The 19,475-nt window shown below is 36.7% G+C and overlaps 1 protein-coding gene across 1 annotated transcript in view; it reads right to left on the bottom strand.

Moving 5' to 3' along the window:
• Positions 1–5,549: 5,549 nt before the first annotated feature.
• LOC141346635 (3'-5' exoribonuclease HELZ2-like) overlaps positions 5,550–19,475 on the bottom strand; it is a 30,920-nt gene continuing 16,994 nt past the window's right edge. The window contains exons 18-20 of the mRNA XM_073851567.1: positions 6,988–7,141; positions 6,212–6,379; positions 5,550–5,891 (exon numbers count right to left, since the gene is read on the bottom strand). Of these exons, the coding sequence (XP_073707668.1) occupies positions 5,743–5,891; positions 6,212–6,379; positions 6,988–7,141 (471 nt within the window). The 3' untranslated portion in view covers positions 5,550–5,742. The remainder of the gene's footprint in view (positions 5,892–6,211; positions 6,380–6,987; positions 7,142–19,475) is intronic.

Genomic DNA, 19,475 nt, shown 5'->3' with positions numbered 1-19,475 from the left:
CGGTTTGAGAGCAAACAAAAACAGCTTCAGTTTCATTTATCTGCAATTTCCATCACACTCTGGCCAGAGTTCGTCATGAACACATGATGAGACGTACACAAACACATGTTCATTTTACTCGACCTCAATGACTTGAGTCTTATCAGCAGCGATATAATCATAATGGTTTAGAAATCTATATTCAGAAACCACAGTATCAGTAATTTCCATATTCAATACCTGACCAGAAACTTGCAAGAGACAGAAACTTAGTCAAAAATGACAGAGACACCTTATTAAGAACTTATGCTTTAATCGTATTTTGAATGGTTTCCAGTAATCAGTTAGCAGCATATAGCTTAGACATTTCTTCTTCTGGTCACTGAAAAACAAACCAACAAATCTGAGTTGGTGACCTCTGAAATGCACTTACACTACCGACGTGAATGAATCATATCCTATAAAGTGCAGTGAAAATGTGGATACAGTCATGTTTTTTGGTTTTGTGAAAATTCAGGCTTGCTAAATAACAACTAAGGCCAGACTAAATCACAAGAATATACCATTTCTGGTATGTTTTGACAGTTTCATGCTGGTTTTAGATCTGGTCTAGCTGGTCTATTGACAACAACGACCATCTTAATAATCAGCTCATGTTAGTTACATAACGCTAACGCCATCTAAAAGTTGTTTTTCAGCAGGCAGATAAACGTCATGGCCAAAAGTATGCGCACAGCTCTTTCTAACGAACATGTTAATGCATTATGGAGATTGCTCAACAGTTTGAAATGACGTGTTTGAGGATGACGCAGTCCTTGTGCACAAAGCAGGTGACTGTGATTCTGCCAAGTAAGGCATAGTGACAGATCAGCCTCAGCCAATCAGATTTTTTGGTAAAGGTAAAAGGGTTTGTTCAGGGTTTGGCTCAGAGTTGGAGTTGGAGCTTGAACGACATTTTTATCAGCTGACAATTTCCATCTGATTTGAGTCATAATTTAAGGATTGGTTGTTCTAGGATAATAAATGTGAAAGATCTTGACTGGCCTACATGAAGTCCAGACCTGAATGTGTTTGAGATGAACTTGAACCCAGACTCTGAGAAGAGTTGGAGTTGCTAGAAAGGACGAAATGCCTATTAATGCCCATGCTTCTGAAATTAAACTGCATACGGGTGCTATGTTTGGGTGCTCACATACTTTTGTCCACATAGTGTTTGTGGGATGCTGTTATATGCTCAGACGTGTAAGAAATATAGTCTGCCTCGACCCAGATTCCACTCCGCAATATATGTTTAATCATGCTCATTCCCCAAAATGGCTTAATTATTATAGAGAAGAAGAAAGTCAATAGTTTAGACCATTTGGGATAATCTCATCCTGAGCAAAAGGTGACCAATTGTAGAATGGGAGCGGGTGTGAGACACTGAGAACCATCTCAGACAAAGGGGTGTCAGAACTTAATTAACATACAGACCCCAGCTGTTACGACAGGAGCAACTTCATTTACATTAGGGTAGTAAACTGTAATGCTATAAAATGTTTGAGCTAAGGATGTTCTGGGTTCATTCCGACTCCGTTGAACCCAAGGTACAACATGTACTTTGTCACTGCTATGCTGCAATAAACATCTTCATCGAGATCTTCTACGTCCTCATCACTTTTTCTTACATTGGCGAGCCACCCAACGAGGATTTCCGAAAAAAAAGCAAGAAAAGGTAAGAAAAGCGGTTTCTTTCCTCTACGCTGTTTTTGTCAGGGAACCCCCTCGTTTAAAAAAATCTAGAAAAGAAAATTTTAAGGACAGAAAGGAATTTGGTTTAGTCAGTATTAGCAGGAGGAGTTCTTAGGCCTATTCTGTACAATTCTGTTTAAAATTCTAACGGAAAAGAATTAACCCGACGTAGTGTGGTGACAGAGCTGTATTGGAATTTTTGTTTCTAAAGTAACTGAAGCAAAGCGTTTAAGTTTAAAGTTTCTAAAGTAACTAAAACTTGTTGTTGGTCTCTTATAATTCTGTTAGGATTCTAAAGTAATTGAATCAACCCGACGCAGTGTGGTGGCAGAGTTGTATTAGATCTGTTGTCTGAAGTTGTACGTTTCTAACGTAATTGAAATTTCTAAGTAACTGAATTGATCCGATGTAGTGTGATCACAGAATTATTTCATGATAGTTGAGTTATAGTGTAGTGAGTCCGACGTACCGTGACTCTTTTAGGTTTAAAACAGTAACCCGAAGCAGTGTGGTTTTTAGCCTGACGCAATGTGGCACTGTTTTTTAATCTGATAAATATCAGTTTGAGCCCCGAAGAACTGTGGCTAGATAAAGGCTGTTTAAAAAACTATATAACAAAAAAAAAAAAAAAAATGTTTTGTTCGATGCACTGTGACAAACATTGTTATATATTTTTTAAACAGTTGCAGAAGTTGAAACTGTAAGTGCTTGTTTTGCCTGAAGTGTGAGACATTTGTTATAATTCTGTTAAGATTCTAAGGTAATTGAATCAGCCCGATGTAGTGTGGTAGCAGAGTTGTATTAGGCCTATTGTTTCTAAAGTAACTGAAACAGAGTTGTCGTTTCAAAAGTAATTCAAACAGATTGAGTTGTTTTGATAATTCTGATGAAAGTAAACTTTTAAAAATATAGCCTAAAACCCAAAATAGTGTGGTTTTGTCCGACGTAGTGTGATAGTGTTACATTTTTAATAGTTTAGTGTAGTGAAGTGTAAGGCACGACGAAGTGTGGCCGTGCCTGAAGAAGTAAAAATTTGGTGTAGAAGCCTGACATAGTGTGGCTGTTTTATTCATTTGCGTCCAGAGCACAGGAGCTGTGAATAATTAGACTAACAGGTATCTTAAAGTAACTAGATAATGTTCTGTCAGTGAAGGAATAAAGCCTATTAAATTGCTCAAGAAAATTTGTTAGGTCGTGAAAAATGGAAGAGCTGATAGTCAAATACATCGCTAAGCATGGCTCAGTAGGAATGTTTGATGGGATAGAGAAGGCAGATGACCCCTATGAGTGGGCTATGTCTCAATTCACAAATTGTCCCAAAATGCCTAAAAACAAAGAGGGAAAAGTTGCTAATGCACTTCAAGCTCTTTTTGCTTCATACAAGGTAACTAAGAAAAGATTAGAAGAAATAAAAACAGAAAACAAGTTGCTAAATTCTCAAGTCAGCTGCTATGTTATGTCATTGAGAAATTGTGAGGCTGAAGAAATCATTTTGAAAGAACAGATAGTGAAATTGACAAAAGAAATTTCAAAAGCTGAAACAGAGAGGGAAACATTTAGATCTTTACATGAAGGGACAACTAGACAGTTGGTACATGCCCAATCCAATTCTGAATATGAAGAGAAGAAATGCAAGGAAGCCTTTAGTCAACAGCATAATTCTTCAGATGATTCTGTGAGGTTCCCAATAGCACCAGTGCGAACAAGACAGTTTGGAAATAGAAATGGAAATGAGAGGTTTCTTGATTAAAGAACTGAAAATGGCCAAGCTGTTAGACAGCTGTCTTTTATGGACTTCCAAAGTCTTGTTGAAGCAGTGGGTACTTTTGAGCCTCATAACATGGAGCCTGTAGAGTTCTTGTCAAAAATGGAAAAGGTAGTGGATGTTTATAGTGTGTCAGACGAAGATGCTTGTAGACTTCTCAAGATCTCCATTCCTCGCTCATTAACTAGTGCTCTCTCACAGGAAATTCGAGATAAAAGAGCAGACAGAGGGGCAAGGAGAGAGGCTCTACTTAGACTTGTTGGAACTGATTTGGTTAACTTGAGGAAGATAACTGAGGTGACAATGGAACCTGGAGAGCATCCTCTAGCATTTGCTTCCAGGCTGTGGGAAACGTTTAGCTGTTACAGTGGTTTGCCAAATGCAACTAAACAAAATCTCATGTTTAAGTCTGCATTAATTGCACAGAGCAGTCCACACATGCGTGAAGCCATTGCTCTTCATGTAGATGCAAATGCACCATACGAGCAAATCATTTCCAAAATGACAAAGTATTTTAATGCAAATAGTCAGAGGAACGCTGCAGAATCTAGACATCCAGTTGCTGCCTTTGGCAGGAGAGATTGTTCTGGATTATCTGATGGGTTCCTTCAGAGACCAAGCAGATTTGAAAGAGTAAATTCAGAAGGTGTTACTCTTTGTTATGCGTGTGGAAAAGCTGGTCACATTGCTAGACATTGTCAAGAGAATGAGAGACCTCATCAACGCTTTGTCTGTTATGCATGTGGAAAAGATGGTCACATAGCAAGGCATTGTTTGGAGAAAGGTAGGAAAGATCAGGAAGTTGTTTGTTTTGCTTGTGGGAGGATGGGACACAAGGCAAGACAATGTCACTTTTCACACAAAAGAAAGATGGGCTATTGTGATTTGCTTAAGAAGATAGGCAATTTAGAGATCCAGTTGGCATTGTTGAAAGGAAATAAGGAAGATGCCATTCACACCTTGCCGGACACAGCACTGCAAGAACATGACTGTAGCTCAGTCACAAGCAGATGCTGATGTGAACTGAAGGAATTGTTTCATGATAGTATCATATTTTAGAAAAATATGTTTACTATCAAAAGGGGGGTGATTCTTTATAAATTATGAGAAATATGATAATGGCATTGGTATTTAAATACATATTATGAGAAATGATTTAATTGCATTCTGTGATTAAATTTATATAACTTTGATGTTTTGAATGTGAAAAGATTCTTGTTGGGGAAAGGGGGGGGCAACCTCTTCTTTTTGATCTTGTTTCAGGTATATGCATCTAGATGTTTGTTGGAAAGGTGTAAACTCCTGGAGAAAAATGATCTGGTCATCCAAAGGGCAAGAAGGCCAACAGAACCAGTGGAGCCAGGGAACTTCCACTAGAAAAGAGACTTCTTAAAGAACAGAGTGACCATCAGAACCAGAAATCCAGAGATTTACAGACTGATAACAGAATGCACGTGAAGAAAACACAATGCATGCACATGGCTACACACACACTTTATGCTATTGATTGATGTTTTAGTCCTTAGGCTTTTGGCTATGGTTGTACTGTCATAATGTTTAGTACATTTAGATAATTCCTTTTGGTGTTATGGTTCTCAAGTGCTCCTCCCCCAATCCCAAGAAAATGTTTGTATGTCATTTTGCTAAATTTTAGAAAAGGTCTCTATGATAATTTTGCCTAATTGGCTGGAGCGATAACCAGTGTGCATGAGGTGATGACCCAATGACGGGTAAGATTCTCTGATGGCCATTTAAGAGGACAACCTAAGCCAGGGCTTCACCGCCACTGGGCACCTGCCCGGGAAGGGAGGTGTAATCTGTGTAAGGGAGTGGATGTGATGCTTCTTCCGGGCCAAAAGCATCAAACGGGGGACTGTAAGAAATATAGTCTGCCTCGACCCAGATTCCACTCCGCAATATATGTTTAATCATGCTCATTCCCCAAAATGGCTTAATTATTATAGAGAAGAAGAATCTAAACACTGGATGCCAAAAATGCAAACATGTCTTTTCTTTACTAATTTGTGGTTATGCAAACTTTTACAAAATTTACAAGAATTGCACATTAATACTGAATTAAAATAGAAAATATAGATACATTTCCAATGACAAAACAGATAAAAATAATATATTTATTTAAATATTTAATTAAAAAGTAATATATACTATAGTGCTATTTAATGTACATTTTTCAAAAAAATTGTACAAAAGTAATGCATAAATGTAAACGTAGAGCACATTTAACACAGATATAGAACAAAACTGCATCATCTTCTAGCAGTTCTCCTCATTCCCAGACTTCTAGTGGGTTTTTGAACTTGGATGTGTCTGGCGGGATTCACAACACATCCTTTCTCCTTATAATGATCCAGAAGTCTTCTCCACAACACACTGCACCGCAGCAAGTTCTCATTACCTGTCAAAATAGCAGAATTAGGGCACCAGAAAGAGGTTTATTATTATAATGGCATTTGACATATTAACCCTGACCCTATTAACATAAACTGTACACAAAAAAAGATTAATAAAAATAACATCCATATGTTTTTTTTTTTATATTATACCCTTACAGGACCTAATACTCATAATGCTTAAGAGACAAAAATGTGATGTGTGCATTATTTTGCATTATTTAAATAACTAGCCGGTGTTACAGATCAAATCATTCACACATTATTGACTCCCTCAAGCGTAGATTGTTTGTTCATCAGATTCAGAGCAGATGGCGTAACTAACCAATGATGCACAGGCCTTCTTGTGCCCTGGTGATGCCCACGTTAACTTGGTGTGGGTCCGTGATGAATCCGAGTCGTTTCATAATCCAGGATTTGGTTGGTTGTTTTTCTATTTCAGACTCGGGACAAGAGCGCACGGTTGACATGATGACATATTTCCATTCACTTCCTGTGGTCAAATAAACCAAGGAAAAAAGATCAGAAATAATATACAGTATAGGCTATACTCTTAAGAATAAAGGTGCTTCACAATGTCATAGAATAACCTTTTTTTGTCTAAATGGTTCCATAAAGAACCTTTACCCTCTGAAGGTTCTTCAGATTCTAAAAAGTTAAGGAGATGGTTCTTTAAAGAATCTTTGACTGAGTGGTTCTTTGTGGAACCAAAAAATGGTTCTTCTATGGCATCGCTGTGATGAAACTTTTAAAGCACCTTTATTTCTAAGAGTGTATATACACACCTTAATTCAGAAACAATATCTATATAAGTTGTATTTATATGTCAAGTGGCAAAACATTCTATAAACACACCCATAAACACAATTTAGGAAGTAGCTACTTCAATGCCTTGAATGTCTACATTAGTAAAATCTTAAAAACATAAAACCATATTCCTTTATATGTTTATTTTACATGTATTGTTTCTAATTTCTAAAAGAGAGCTAAATAATAATTCATTTTAATGTCCTGTCTGGTTTAGTTTTTGAGTTTTTGAGTAAGATTAAAACGTGGTCAAATTAGTGATGTTCACTGTGCCATTAGTGGACTCATTATTACCTTGACTCCTCATGATGGTGTTGACCGTGATGTCATTTATACCCTTATCAAACAGGGAATGACTAATAGTTGCCACTTGAGCATTATATGGCGTGAGAATTGCAATGTCCTTTGTCTTTATCCCAGCCTCAGTCAAAAGAATGGCGATCCGCACCTGTAGAAAGATTATAATAATTATCACATAAAAAACAAACATATATATATATATATATATATATATATATATATATATACATATACATATACATATTGTTTTGGATTTGGATAATAAGGTTGCTATTTACCTGTTTCAAAGTTATGTTATTTGCTTATTTTAAGTTGATGCCATATGCTTAGAGATAAGGATGCTTGCAATTGCAAAATTTGTTGTGTTAAGGATGAGTAAGAAACAATTGTGTAAGACATGCTATTGAGTTATTACTGTGTAATCAACCACAAAGGTTAACGAGAGGGTACACAGGGGTGAAGAGATTATGTTGCAACCCCAAGCAGAGCTGAAGCTGATGAAGACCTTGAAGAGGAAACGGATGAGTGCTAGACGCAGACAACAACGTAAGAGACAAAGGAAGGACCACCGTCTCATTAAGAATGACTTGCAGAGACTGGTACGCCTACAGCAGGAAGATTGGAACATACAGGACATTGAGGAATTGATGACTAATATGATGATTAATTGATGTGTAATGGTAATTACCCAAAAAGTTGTATAAAAGGTCTGAGGAGTAAACCACTCTTCAGATGCTGACTGCATTAAGCGTAAAGGACACCTGATTCCCTAACGAGGGACGCTTAACAGCATCTCCAATATTGCTGTTGAAAAGTTTGATTATATAACAAATAGCTTAGCTGATTTTTTATTTTATTTTTGCATTTAACTGCTTTGTATTGTAACTAATAAATAATAATTTTATTGTTACAAGTGCCTCTCGTGAGATTTTACTTATAACTATTAAATAAACCTTAACCACGAACAACCACAAGGGGAGTCTTCTACGTCATTCCTGAAGGACTGCAACCTGCGGGCGGGTGAGTAACTTTTGGTTTTGGCTAGATTTGACTGTCCTTACCCTACCTGAATAATCATAGGGTTAAAGGTGATAAACGCACCATTATTGAACATGGCGCCCAACGCTATTTGAGGTTTGAGTTATAAGTTGAAAATCTAGATACCACATTGAAGAGCTGCCAGTAAGACCCAAAAGTAACCAATCCAGTGAGGGTTTGGTAATACTAATCCAGAGGGATTAGTGTATTCCAGTCTAGAGAAAGGACTGAAGGGCCAAGAAACGGGATCGCTACCCGTGAGACCTAGAGGGGTCTAGAAGGGCTATAGTGTTGATAAACCTGCAGTAGAAGGAAATTTTACTATGACAGGGAAGAAAGCCCAGAAAAAATCCAGCAGTACCTTAATACAGGCATATACCTGGGGAGACCACAGGGTAAAAGCCTGGGAGAAAAAAGCCTTAAGGGCAGAAACCTCAGTCCAGGAAACAGAGCCAGGTCAGATACTTTTATGGTTACCAAGTAGGGATGGACTGCAGAGAGGTGACTTTCAAGAGTCAGAAGTCGGCCTAGCAGTTATACAATGGGCCCTAGAAATAGCAAGCCACTATGAGCAGGAAGTGGTTATACAGTGTAAAACCTCAGAGGCAGAGGGGATTATGAGCACTGTGCGTAAGAAACATATGGGCAAAATTAAACTGTATACTATGAATGGCAAAAGCCTGAAAAAGTCTCAGGGTGAGACTCCGAATATTGAAAAGGTTAAAATATACAAAGAGGCAATGACAGACTTTCACAATGCACATGAGTTCCTGCTTACTTTACCACCAGTAGATGATGACAGAGATAGTGTTGTCACAATAGCTGACCCACACCCACCTCGGTCAGCTATTACAGAAATACAGATACAACGCATAATGATCCGGATGTATGAAGGATGGATAGAAAATTCCTCAGGAGGTATGGTGGTTATACAAGGGAATGCACAAATGGTAAAGGGATCAGGAGCAGCAGGTGCAGTTTTTGGATGTTTAGGGGAAGAGGCCCTTAAAGAAATAGAGAATATGAGGTTTAGATTAGGTCCTCAACAAGCTGGAACATTAAGAGTTACTAGAGGTTCTCCAAAATGGGAGAGTATAGCACATACTGTAATGACTGACTGTAATACACAGACATGCAGTAAAGAACAAACTGTAGAAGAGAGCAGATTGTTAATAAGAAACATAATTAGAGAAGCTGTCAGTAGAGGTAACAGAGAAATACATATGACCCAAATGAGTCTAATGATAGAGGGTCTTATAGCTGGAATACTAGAACTCTCTCAAGAAAACTATTTAACTATAAATCTCATTGTTACAGAAAGAGATCAAGAGGAAATAATACATATTATTAAAACACAAAAAGAGAGGTACGAGGAAAGGTTAAGAATATTAGAACATATGAGTACCTCACAACCTACTGCACCATGGAGTGAGGAAGTTAGGCCTAAAATAACAGGGTACCACTCCCAGGGGTCAGAGGACTGGCTATCAGATTCAGATGAACAAGAAAATAAGGAAGAAACAGACAGTGAGAGTAGTGACTCATCAGAAGATGATCTTAGAGAAGTGAGATTGCGAAACAAGAGAGCAGGCACGTTAGAGCTGAAAAAAGTATTGCACCAAGTAAAAAATGATTGGCCTGAAGTTAACATTAAGGGTATAAAATACAGAAATCCTAGCAGCAGAGAAAGAGGCAGACACTTAGAAAAAAAGTGGGATCAAAAGGTAATTAGAGGACGCAGTCTAACGTATGGTCAAATGAGATCAGCAAGTAGATCCCCATCAGCCAGAAATATAGCAGGAGCAGAAGGCTGGTCAAAGTCTGGTAAGCAAGCTATATTTCAGGAAGGATATTCTTATATGAGAAAAACAATTAGAGAAATGGAAAAAATAATAAAGGCACTTAAAATAGAAAACAAAGAGCTGCAAATGGCATTAGAAGGGTCTGAAAATGAATTTGAACAAGAAAAAGACTCAGGTTCAGATGAATTTGAGGAATGGGTGGAAGAACCCAGAGAGCAGACCAGGAGAGTTAGGATTAGATCATCCACACCAGTTGCAGTGCACAGGACATCTCCTAGACATCACACGTTTGATAACTTACGAGAATCCAGAGATGAACAGGTTGATTTACAGTCTAAATTATTACAGTTAAATTTAACAGAAGCAGTGCGCCAGCAAGTGGGCAGCAGAAAACAGGGTGAGGACATTAGTCTTTACGCAACCCGAATTATGAAGGCAGCTGAGGCAGCAAACCTTAACAAAGAGTCAGTTACACGTTTAGTACACACTTGTACGGGCCATGCTGTCTCTGCAGAAGCATTAGACAGGGCACGAAAATTGACCGGAACAGAAGATAAGTTTAATCAATGGAAAAAAGATTTGGTTGAAGCCCAAAGAGGTGGTGTGCCAATATTAAGTATGTGGCTGTCAATAGAAGATGACATTCCTCACGAAGATAAAATTAGGCTACTTCGTGAAGTAGGAAAAAATATACCTGGAGGGCATAAGTTAGCAACAATATTAAACAATGCCAGCAAAACTGAAATTGAAAACAGATTAGCAGAGTATGATCTTACTACACTGCATGTAAAAAAGAAAAAAGAAACACCTCAGAATAGGAACCGGTCAGAACAGGTTTATAAAAAAGCAGGACAAATTAAACCATTTAAACCTAAAACAGAGGAACAGAAAAGATATAATACTAGATTTCAGAGTAGGCAAAATAACCAAAGTAGCCCTAGTAATGGGAAATGGACTAATCAGAACTCAAAAAATTGGGGTAAAATAAAGCCCAGAGTACTAAATAAGACAGTGACACCTGCTAGAAATAGTTACATTCCAGATGAAAAATGGGGACAAATGACTATAGAAGAAAAGAAAAAAATCATGGATAGAAGAAAGAATAACACAGGTAGCACAAAGAAAGTGAGAAGAAATAAAGTGACAGAGCAAACACAGCCAAAACAAGAAGTAAAAAAAGAGAAACAAATTTCAGATACAGACTAGGGCGAGGCAGGCCTATTGAAGCAGAAGCTCTGTGATTCCAGAGTGATAGAAAGAAATGATCAATTATTTGTTGATTTAGCAGGAACTGAATACCTTATTGACACGGGAGCAGAGTTGTCTACTTCAATAGAGCCAATAAAACAGACTGGAACGGTATATATTCAATCATATGACGGTGAAGTTAAAAAGAAAAAATTAGGCAGTAAGCATGGAATAGAAATGATACAAGGTGCTGAGAACTTGCTAGCAGCTAAAGACCTAAAAAAAGTTTTAAGATTAAAAGAGGTTGATTGGCAGAAAGAACTGCAGAGAATAGAAACAAATATTAAAGGGTCTGACTTTGCAAAAAGAGAACTAATGAATGCATTACGCGACACCCCATATGGAAGGAGCAAAAATGACTGTGGTAAAGTTAGTGAGAAATATGCATATAAAATTGAAGGAGGCATACATAAACCTCAAAGGCAGTATCCCATTAATAAAAAAGGATTGGATGAATTGAATGAAACAATTACAGAACTTGTAGCACAGGGAATTATAAGAGAAGTAAAAGGAGCTATAACTAATAGTCCAATTCAGTTGATTCCAAAACCAGATAACACATTTAGATTAGTGTCTAATTTTAAAGCCCTAAACAGAATGACAAAACCAGACAGACGGTATTTGATAAATGCAAGAGACACAGTAGAAAGAATTAGACAAGGAAAATATATTTCAAAAATAGATCTAGCTAATGGTTTTTGGTCTGTACCTCTAGAAAAGAGTAGCCAAGAAAAAACAGCATTCACGGTTGGGAATAAACATTACGTATACCAGCGCTTACCACAAGGCTTTGTTAACTCATCAGTATATTTTCAGGGAATAATAAAGGATATAATGGAAGGACTTCCCGTGGAAGTCTATATTGATGATATTTTGCTGGTCTCACAGGATGAGCAGGAACATGTTAAAATAGTGAAAGAAGTATTAGACAGACTTGCAAGGGCAGGTTTAAAAATTAATATAAAAAAAACGGAATTAATGACAAATGTTGTGGAGTTTTTAGGATTTTGGATTTCTGCAGGAAATAGGGGAGTTACGGAATCGATGAAAGAAAAGATAAACCAGTTGAAAAAGCCAGAAACAGTTAGGGAGGTCCAACAGATGATGGGTATAATGGGATATGTACGAGATATTATACCTGGATACAGTCAGATGGCAAAGCCATTATATGCAACAGTAAAAAGAGGAAGTCTAAATTGGGGAAGTGAGGCTGATGCAGCACTGCACAAAATGAAACAAGCAATCTTAGACTCAGGGCAGCTAGAAGGCAGAATAGATGAGAAAAATCTGGAAATTGATCTTTCAACAGATCCTATTGGATACCAGTTAATAGCAAGAAATGAAGGAAGTAATATGCCTATAAGAATTATTACAGGAACATGGGAAAACCCAGAGAAACATTTTGCAACAATTGAAAAGAAGTTAGCAGCTTTAGGTAAAAGATATCCCGAATTAAAAGGATTAGCAAGAGGTCAGACTATATTTGTTAACACGGATGAGCCAGTGATGGCACATTTGAGTAAGAATAAAGTGAAAGATAGTAAAGCCCAAAACACAAGATGGGAAAGATGGGCAGATATGCTTTTAGACCCAGATCTAAAACTTAGACACAAGGAACAGAAAAAGTGTCAAAGAAAAAAAGTAAACTTGCATAAAAGTACAGTAGTATATACAGATGGCTCTAAAACAGTGAAGGATAAACAAGCACACTGGGGATACATAATAAAACAGAAAGGACAAGACAAGGACAGAAATAAAGGAGTAATAGAAGGAACAGCACAAACAGCTGAAATAAAAGCTGTGGCAGAAGCAATAAAGAGATTAAAAGAATTAGAAATAAAACAGGCTATAATAATAACTGACAGTAAATATGTTGAAACAGGTATGAATGAGTATTTAGACATCTGGAAAGAAAACGGTTATACAAAAAGTAAGGGTAAGCCTATAGAACACGCAGATATTTGGCAGGAAATACAGCAAAGCATAACAGGAATGGACCTTACAGTTATACATCAACCAGGACACAGTAAAGATGGAAGTGAAATGGCAGCTGGTAATAATGAAGTTGATAAATTAGTGAGAATGAGGAGAATAGTGGTCATAAGAGAGGTAGATGATGACATTATAGAAAAAATACATGATCAAACAAGGCACCCAAGTGTAAATTTAATGGGAAAAATTTTGAGTGATAATAAAATACATATTCCAAATTGGAGAAAAAAATATCAGGATATAAGAAAAAAATGTGAAAACTGTATGAGAAAAGGATACAGGAAGACAATAAGAAATGATTATGGCTGTATAACACCACAAAGACTTAATGAAGAATGGTCAATGGACATAGCAGGCCCACTAAATCCTAAAACCAAATTAGGCAATAAATATTTGCTAGTGATAGTGGATGGATACACTGGAAAAATTTGGGCCAAAGCTTTAAAAGTGACCAATAGTAAAACAATAATTCAAGCTGTTGAAGAATTATTAAAGGCATGGGGGAGACCAGAAAGGATACGAATTGACAATGCAACATATTTTGTTGGAGATGAGTTAGGAAATTGGTTAACTGAGAAACACATTGGATTACAGAAAGCATTACGTTATTCATCACAAAGTAATGGAATCGTGGAACGGAATGTTGGGAAAATCAAAGAATGGTTTAGGGCGAATTCCAACGACAGAGAATGGGATACAAAAATTGAAGAACTAACTTTCTATCTTAATCTCACAGACGTAGAACGCAGAAAGAAGGACAAACTAATAGAAACTGAAGATCTGTGCAAGGTAGGAGACACAGTTTGGATAAAATTAGAGAATAAGCACAAAAATAAACCTTTTAAAGATTTGATAACAAAGAAAGATATAATAACAAGAATAATAGACCAGCATACGGTAGAATTAAAAGAAAATGGCATCTGGTCTAAAAGATCTTTGGTCAAAGGTCACTAGAACTGTAAGTGATAAACAGGATGTGGTGCAACAAGATGAAGTAAGACTAAAAAAAAATGATAGATATACAGAGCCAGAGGGGTGTTATTAGAATAGAAACAAGAATGGTGACATATAGTACAAACATTATAGTAACGAATATACAGCATGAAAGAGACAGGCAAAATGGGAAAATGGGAAATCCTGTTAGCCTGAAATGTAACAGACTTTTTATTGGAGGAAACTGTGTAATTTGTGGATGTTTTGGAGAGTATATATGGTGGGATGGTCCTGCTAAGGATAAACCAAAGTGCAAGAAAGATCTGAAAGTAAAGCCTCTAGAATCACCAAAGATTATGAGTAATCAGTACAGTGAACATCCAGGAGCCATAAAAGGAGCTCTGTGTGTTGTCTGCGAAGACTGCAGAATAAAGTATCCCAAAGTGGAGATACTAATGACTCAGCGAACAGGTGATCAGAAGGATACCTGTGAGTGTACATGGACAGGTTGGAAATGGATAAAATGCGAAGAATGCATTAGTGATATAAGACAAGGTGAACTGCTGGTACAAGGGAGGCATAGAATTTGGGCATGGCATAAAGCTCGTGGTTTGTTGAGCAGTAGAGGAAATGCAACAAGGGTGTGCCTAGATAATGATAATTATCTAAGACAGCTAAGCAACAGCAGTATTGATTATTCCTGGACGTCGAGATGTCGACCAGGAATGGAAGATGTGCAAAGCAAATGGTTGCTAGTTGATCCCAAAAGTTTGGGACGTGAACTAGAGAGCCTAAAGACTTGCTTTGATAAAAATGGTTGTACAATTAAACCAGAAAAAGGAAAAGGGATTATCTGGTCAATTGTCACCATTGCTAAAGTGTTAATGGAAAATGGTGATGGAGAACAAATCATGTCACCAAAAGTAGATTTTCCAAGGCGAGGCGAATGTGATGATGAAAATGGTTTTATGAGATGCCAATTTGGACAAATTGATGAAGAACGTTGGCCAAACAGAATAATTGCAAAAGTTGGCAAGGTGTCATGTGTGCCAATAGACTTCTGGAAGGGGGAAAACCCTCAGAGGAAAAAGAGAGGTGAAAAACCTACACACCAAAAGTCTATTATGGAAGGTGAAACAGAAGATCTACCGACACACAGACTAACTCTGATGATTAAGGTAATCATAAATTTGACCACAACATCAGAACCCGAGATACTCGCCTGTGCGGTCGAAATGGAACTGGCTCGGGAATAACGTTGCAGTGTTATTCTTGAGTCAGACATGACCGTTGTAAAAGGGGATGGAGGGGGCCCCCGGAAAACTCCCATTAATTGTTTTCTTTTATTTTTCAGGAACTATGAAATTGGATGATGGAGATAAGCGAGAAAACTGGGCAAGAACAATGAAGAAATGGAAAGAACCATGTCTTCCAAAACCAGTATTACTGGTAACTTTAGTAATAGGGACCATAACCTTGGTAGGGATTTGGCCTTTAGTTGACTTTGCAACACAATTAATAGTAGTAGACCAAATTTATGTACAAGAAGTTGCAAATTGTACTATAATAGAGATAAAAGTATTAAACTGCAAAAAGTCTACTTTAGAAGAATGTAGCCAATGCATAGAAATACTTGAAAAATACAAAAAAGGACCTAATACAATGGTAAAATGCAGAGTAAGAAGGGAAATATTTAACATTACACAGATAAGGAAAACATGGATTTGGCATAAGAGAAGTGGAATAGAATATATAGGTCCAGGAGAAAAACATGGGTGCTATCAAACGCATCAAGAACATGTGAAAATAGATAATAGCGAAAACAGAATTGACCCAACAAAAGTTAGCGTAACTGCTAGAAAGACTGAAGATAAAAGTAAACCCAAAACGTCACTTCAAAATCCTATGTTAGTATTTGAAGGAGAATGCCACAAATATTTTACAAAAAATAAATATACAATGTATGAAACCCCCATAGAATTAAAAGATCCTTTTCCATGGATAAAATGGCATAGTAAAACAAATAGGACAGCAAAAGTGATATTGAAACCTAGTACCTATTCTGGTCAAAAGAAGACCTTGTACCAAATAAGTGTGAGCACAAGAAAATACTGGGAGGAATGCCCAGGAAAAAATATTGATAACTGTAATGGAGAGCAATATAATTGGCAGTTGCATACCCTATGGCGCAGAAAGGCCTTAGATGGCTATTTTGAAATTATAAAAGATCAAGACTGTAAAACTGTAACAAGATATGAAGGAAAATTTGTCAAAGGTAGAGGAGAATATTTAACAACCCCTTGTCCATGTAATGAAACTAGTCGAAAATGGAATTGTGGAGAAAATTATAGAGCTAGAGCAGGATTAACCTGGGAAAAGGAGAAAGAGAGTAAACACTGGTTATCATTTTGGAGAAATGCTGGAGGATTTACATGGCAAGGACTAAGATCACAAATAATGGAGAAAAATCAGGAATTATGGAAAGAAATACTAACTGAGAATGGCACTGAAACAGACCAAATGGTATTACAATTTAGACTTTGGGATATTATAGGAAATATAGGAGACAATATTAATGAAGGAATTACTGAAAAACAGTTACACGGACCTATGTTTAAGTTAAGCGGAAAAAAGCAGAGTCATTATGGAATGAGAATACAATATGAAAATAGGTGGTTGTATGAATATTACCCAATGCCTATAGTAAGAGCAAGACATCCAAATATAACTGGAAGAGTGTTTTGGATAATACCTGGAGCAATACCAGAATATCATAACAGCAGAAATATAAGGAAACCTGAATACAGGCTATCATATAATCTTAGTGGAGATTTAAATGATAAAACAATTATGTATGCACCAAAAAGCTTATGGAGAGTATTTCATTTTGAAGAAGACAAAGATCCACGAGTTAGATTAGTGACGAATGTTGGATGGTCGAATATTGATACTAAAATAGACTATAATATAAGAAGAAATGATCTTAATCAGGGAATCAATAGGTTGTTAGCAAAAAGAATCACGACAAATTTACCTATATTTATGGGAAATGTGTGGAATTTCAATAATCAGGAACAAGGAAGGTGTATGCCACCATATCCTTGGTATTGGATGGTAGCAAGATTACAATATGCCGAAACAAATGCAGGATATAGGCAGTGGACTACAGAAGATTGGAAAGATTTAGGTGAAAGAATCACACAAGGATGGATATTAGTGGGTAAAGGATTAGAAAAAACAGTAACTACAATGATAGATGTAGGACAAGAGTTATTGAATACATTGATGAAAGTGGTTACTTGGATAACAGATAATTGGTATGTGTTACTAATAGTAGGAGCAACAATTGGATTATTAATAGTAGGAGAATTAACAGGTTTTAATGGTATACTCAGACACATGATGAAAGCATTATGCTGCTGTTCCTGCAACATCCTGAATGATGAAGGTGAATTTAAAGAGGCGTTGCTTCAAGAAGGCAGGAAAAGATGTAAATATAAAAACAACAGCAAGACTAATAAATTTCAGACCAAGTGTCTACTAACCTATTAAAAAGAACTATAGCAACGAGTAAGACTAAAGAACGAATAATGGCAAGCAACAGTACGAACGATACCACGAGCAAGATCACCGGCTCTGACCTTAATAACCTGATGGACATACTGGTAATTGAGATTAGTTTATTTATTTGGATGTTTATTATGATTTGGGATAACATGAAGATAAAAGGTACAATAGGACTAGTGTCGCTACACATGATAAAAATTGTTTATAGCAACAGAGTTATGGGTGATGTTATGATAATTTTGATGTACCGCAGCAAAAAGCTTTTGACAATGTTTAGTCATTTAGAAAAATTTGTATGGTTTGGAGAAATAGTTAGTCTTGCATCATGTCTAGTTATGTATTATTTGCCTGAAATGTGGTTATATGCAATTATTACAGAGGAAGTTGTTTTGGCTGGAGTAGTGATTTACATAATAATAGAAGTAATTGTGATAACTAGAAAATGTAACAGTAGTAAATGGAAACAATGGAAAGTTGGAACTTTAACTAAATGGATAGCTGGAGCAATTATATTAGGTGTAAATGCAATAATGGGTACAAAAGGGATGACACCTTTGGTTGTAACTTATATGATGTTTTTAGAACCCCCAAAATCACCTGGAAAGAAAGGGTCTGGGGTTTGGTACCAGAAAAATACTGAAGGATAAAAAGTGAACAGGAAGTGTTCTTAAGAAATGTAAATATAGAGTTAAAAGGAAGAAGTGTGATTTTAATAATAGGAAATAAATAAAATGATTCTATTAAGCAATAATAATACAATTATAATGAAGCAATAAAATATTAAAAGGAAAGGAGAAGTAGAAGTAGAAAATATTAAATGATTAAAAGTGTTTGATGTAATACTGGAATGCAATATGATGATGTGAAAGATGAACACTGAAAGAAAGAAGAAAAAGAATACATATATGTGTAATAGACCATATTTTTGTACATGCTTTACAATGATGGTACAATGATAAAATTCTTAAATTTAAAAGAAAGTGGGATGTTTTATCTCATAGACAGAGGCATTGCTGGAAATGGTGGAAGAAAAGCCCCGGGAGCCTAGAAGAAAGGTGGCGGCCAAGGTCTTGATCGAGACCCAAATCCCAGCCATGGGACACTGTAAAAGGTGTGAGAGGGACGGGAGAGGCCGTACCTTTATCTGTGAGGATCCAAAAGGGGAGTACATTGGAGCATGCCAACATGAAATTACTGATGTACCGCTATTGCGGCAGAGATTTGGCCAGTACCTTACCATTGTGAAGCAGAGTATAAAAATTTGGCCTAAACCTGATGTTGTGAGAGATATGATTCTCAGAGAAGATATGTTGAAACCAAAAAAGGGTAAATTTTGGATTAAGGAGTACATGAATGTGATTGCAAAAATTAAAATAACTATTAGAGGTCAAATATATGTTGAATTAATGAAGTTCAACAAAAGAACCAAGACTTTTGAAGGATATATGCACATGAAAATGAGAGAGTAATGTGTTGATTGAATCAGGAAATAGCAAGAAGGGGGTGTTTTGGATTTGGATAATAAGGTTGCTATTTACCTGTTTCAAAGTTATGTTATTTGCTTATTTTAAGTTGATGCCATATGCTTAGAGATAAGGATGCTTGCAATTGCAAAATTTGTTGTGTTAAGGATGAGTAAGAAACAATTGTGTAAGACATGCTATTGAGTTATTACTGTGTAATCAACCACAAAGGTTAACGAGAGGGTACACAGGGGTGAAGAGATTATGTTGCAACCCCAAGCAGAGCTGAAGCTGATGAAGACCTTGAAGAGGAAACGGATGAGTGCTAGACGCAGACAACAACGTAAGAGACAAAGGAAGGACCACCGTCTCATTAAGAATGACTTGCAGAGACTGGTACGCCTACAGCAGGAAGATTGGAACATACAGGACATTGAGG

Source organism: Garra rufa, chromosome 12, assembly GCF_049309525.1.
Source record: "Garra rufa chromosome 12, GarRuf1.0, whole genome shotgun sequence".
Classification (NCBI taxonomy): Eukaryota; Metazoa; Chordata; class Actinopteri; order Cypriniformes; family Cyprinidae; genus Garra; species Garra rufa.
Note: the sequence above shows the minus strand (reverse complement) of the source record. Positions and strands in the feature narration are given on the sequence as shown.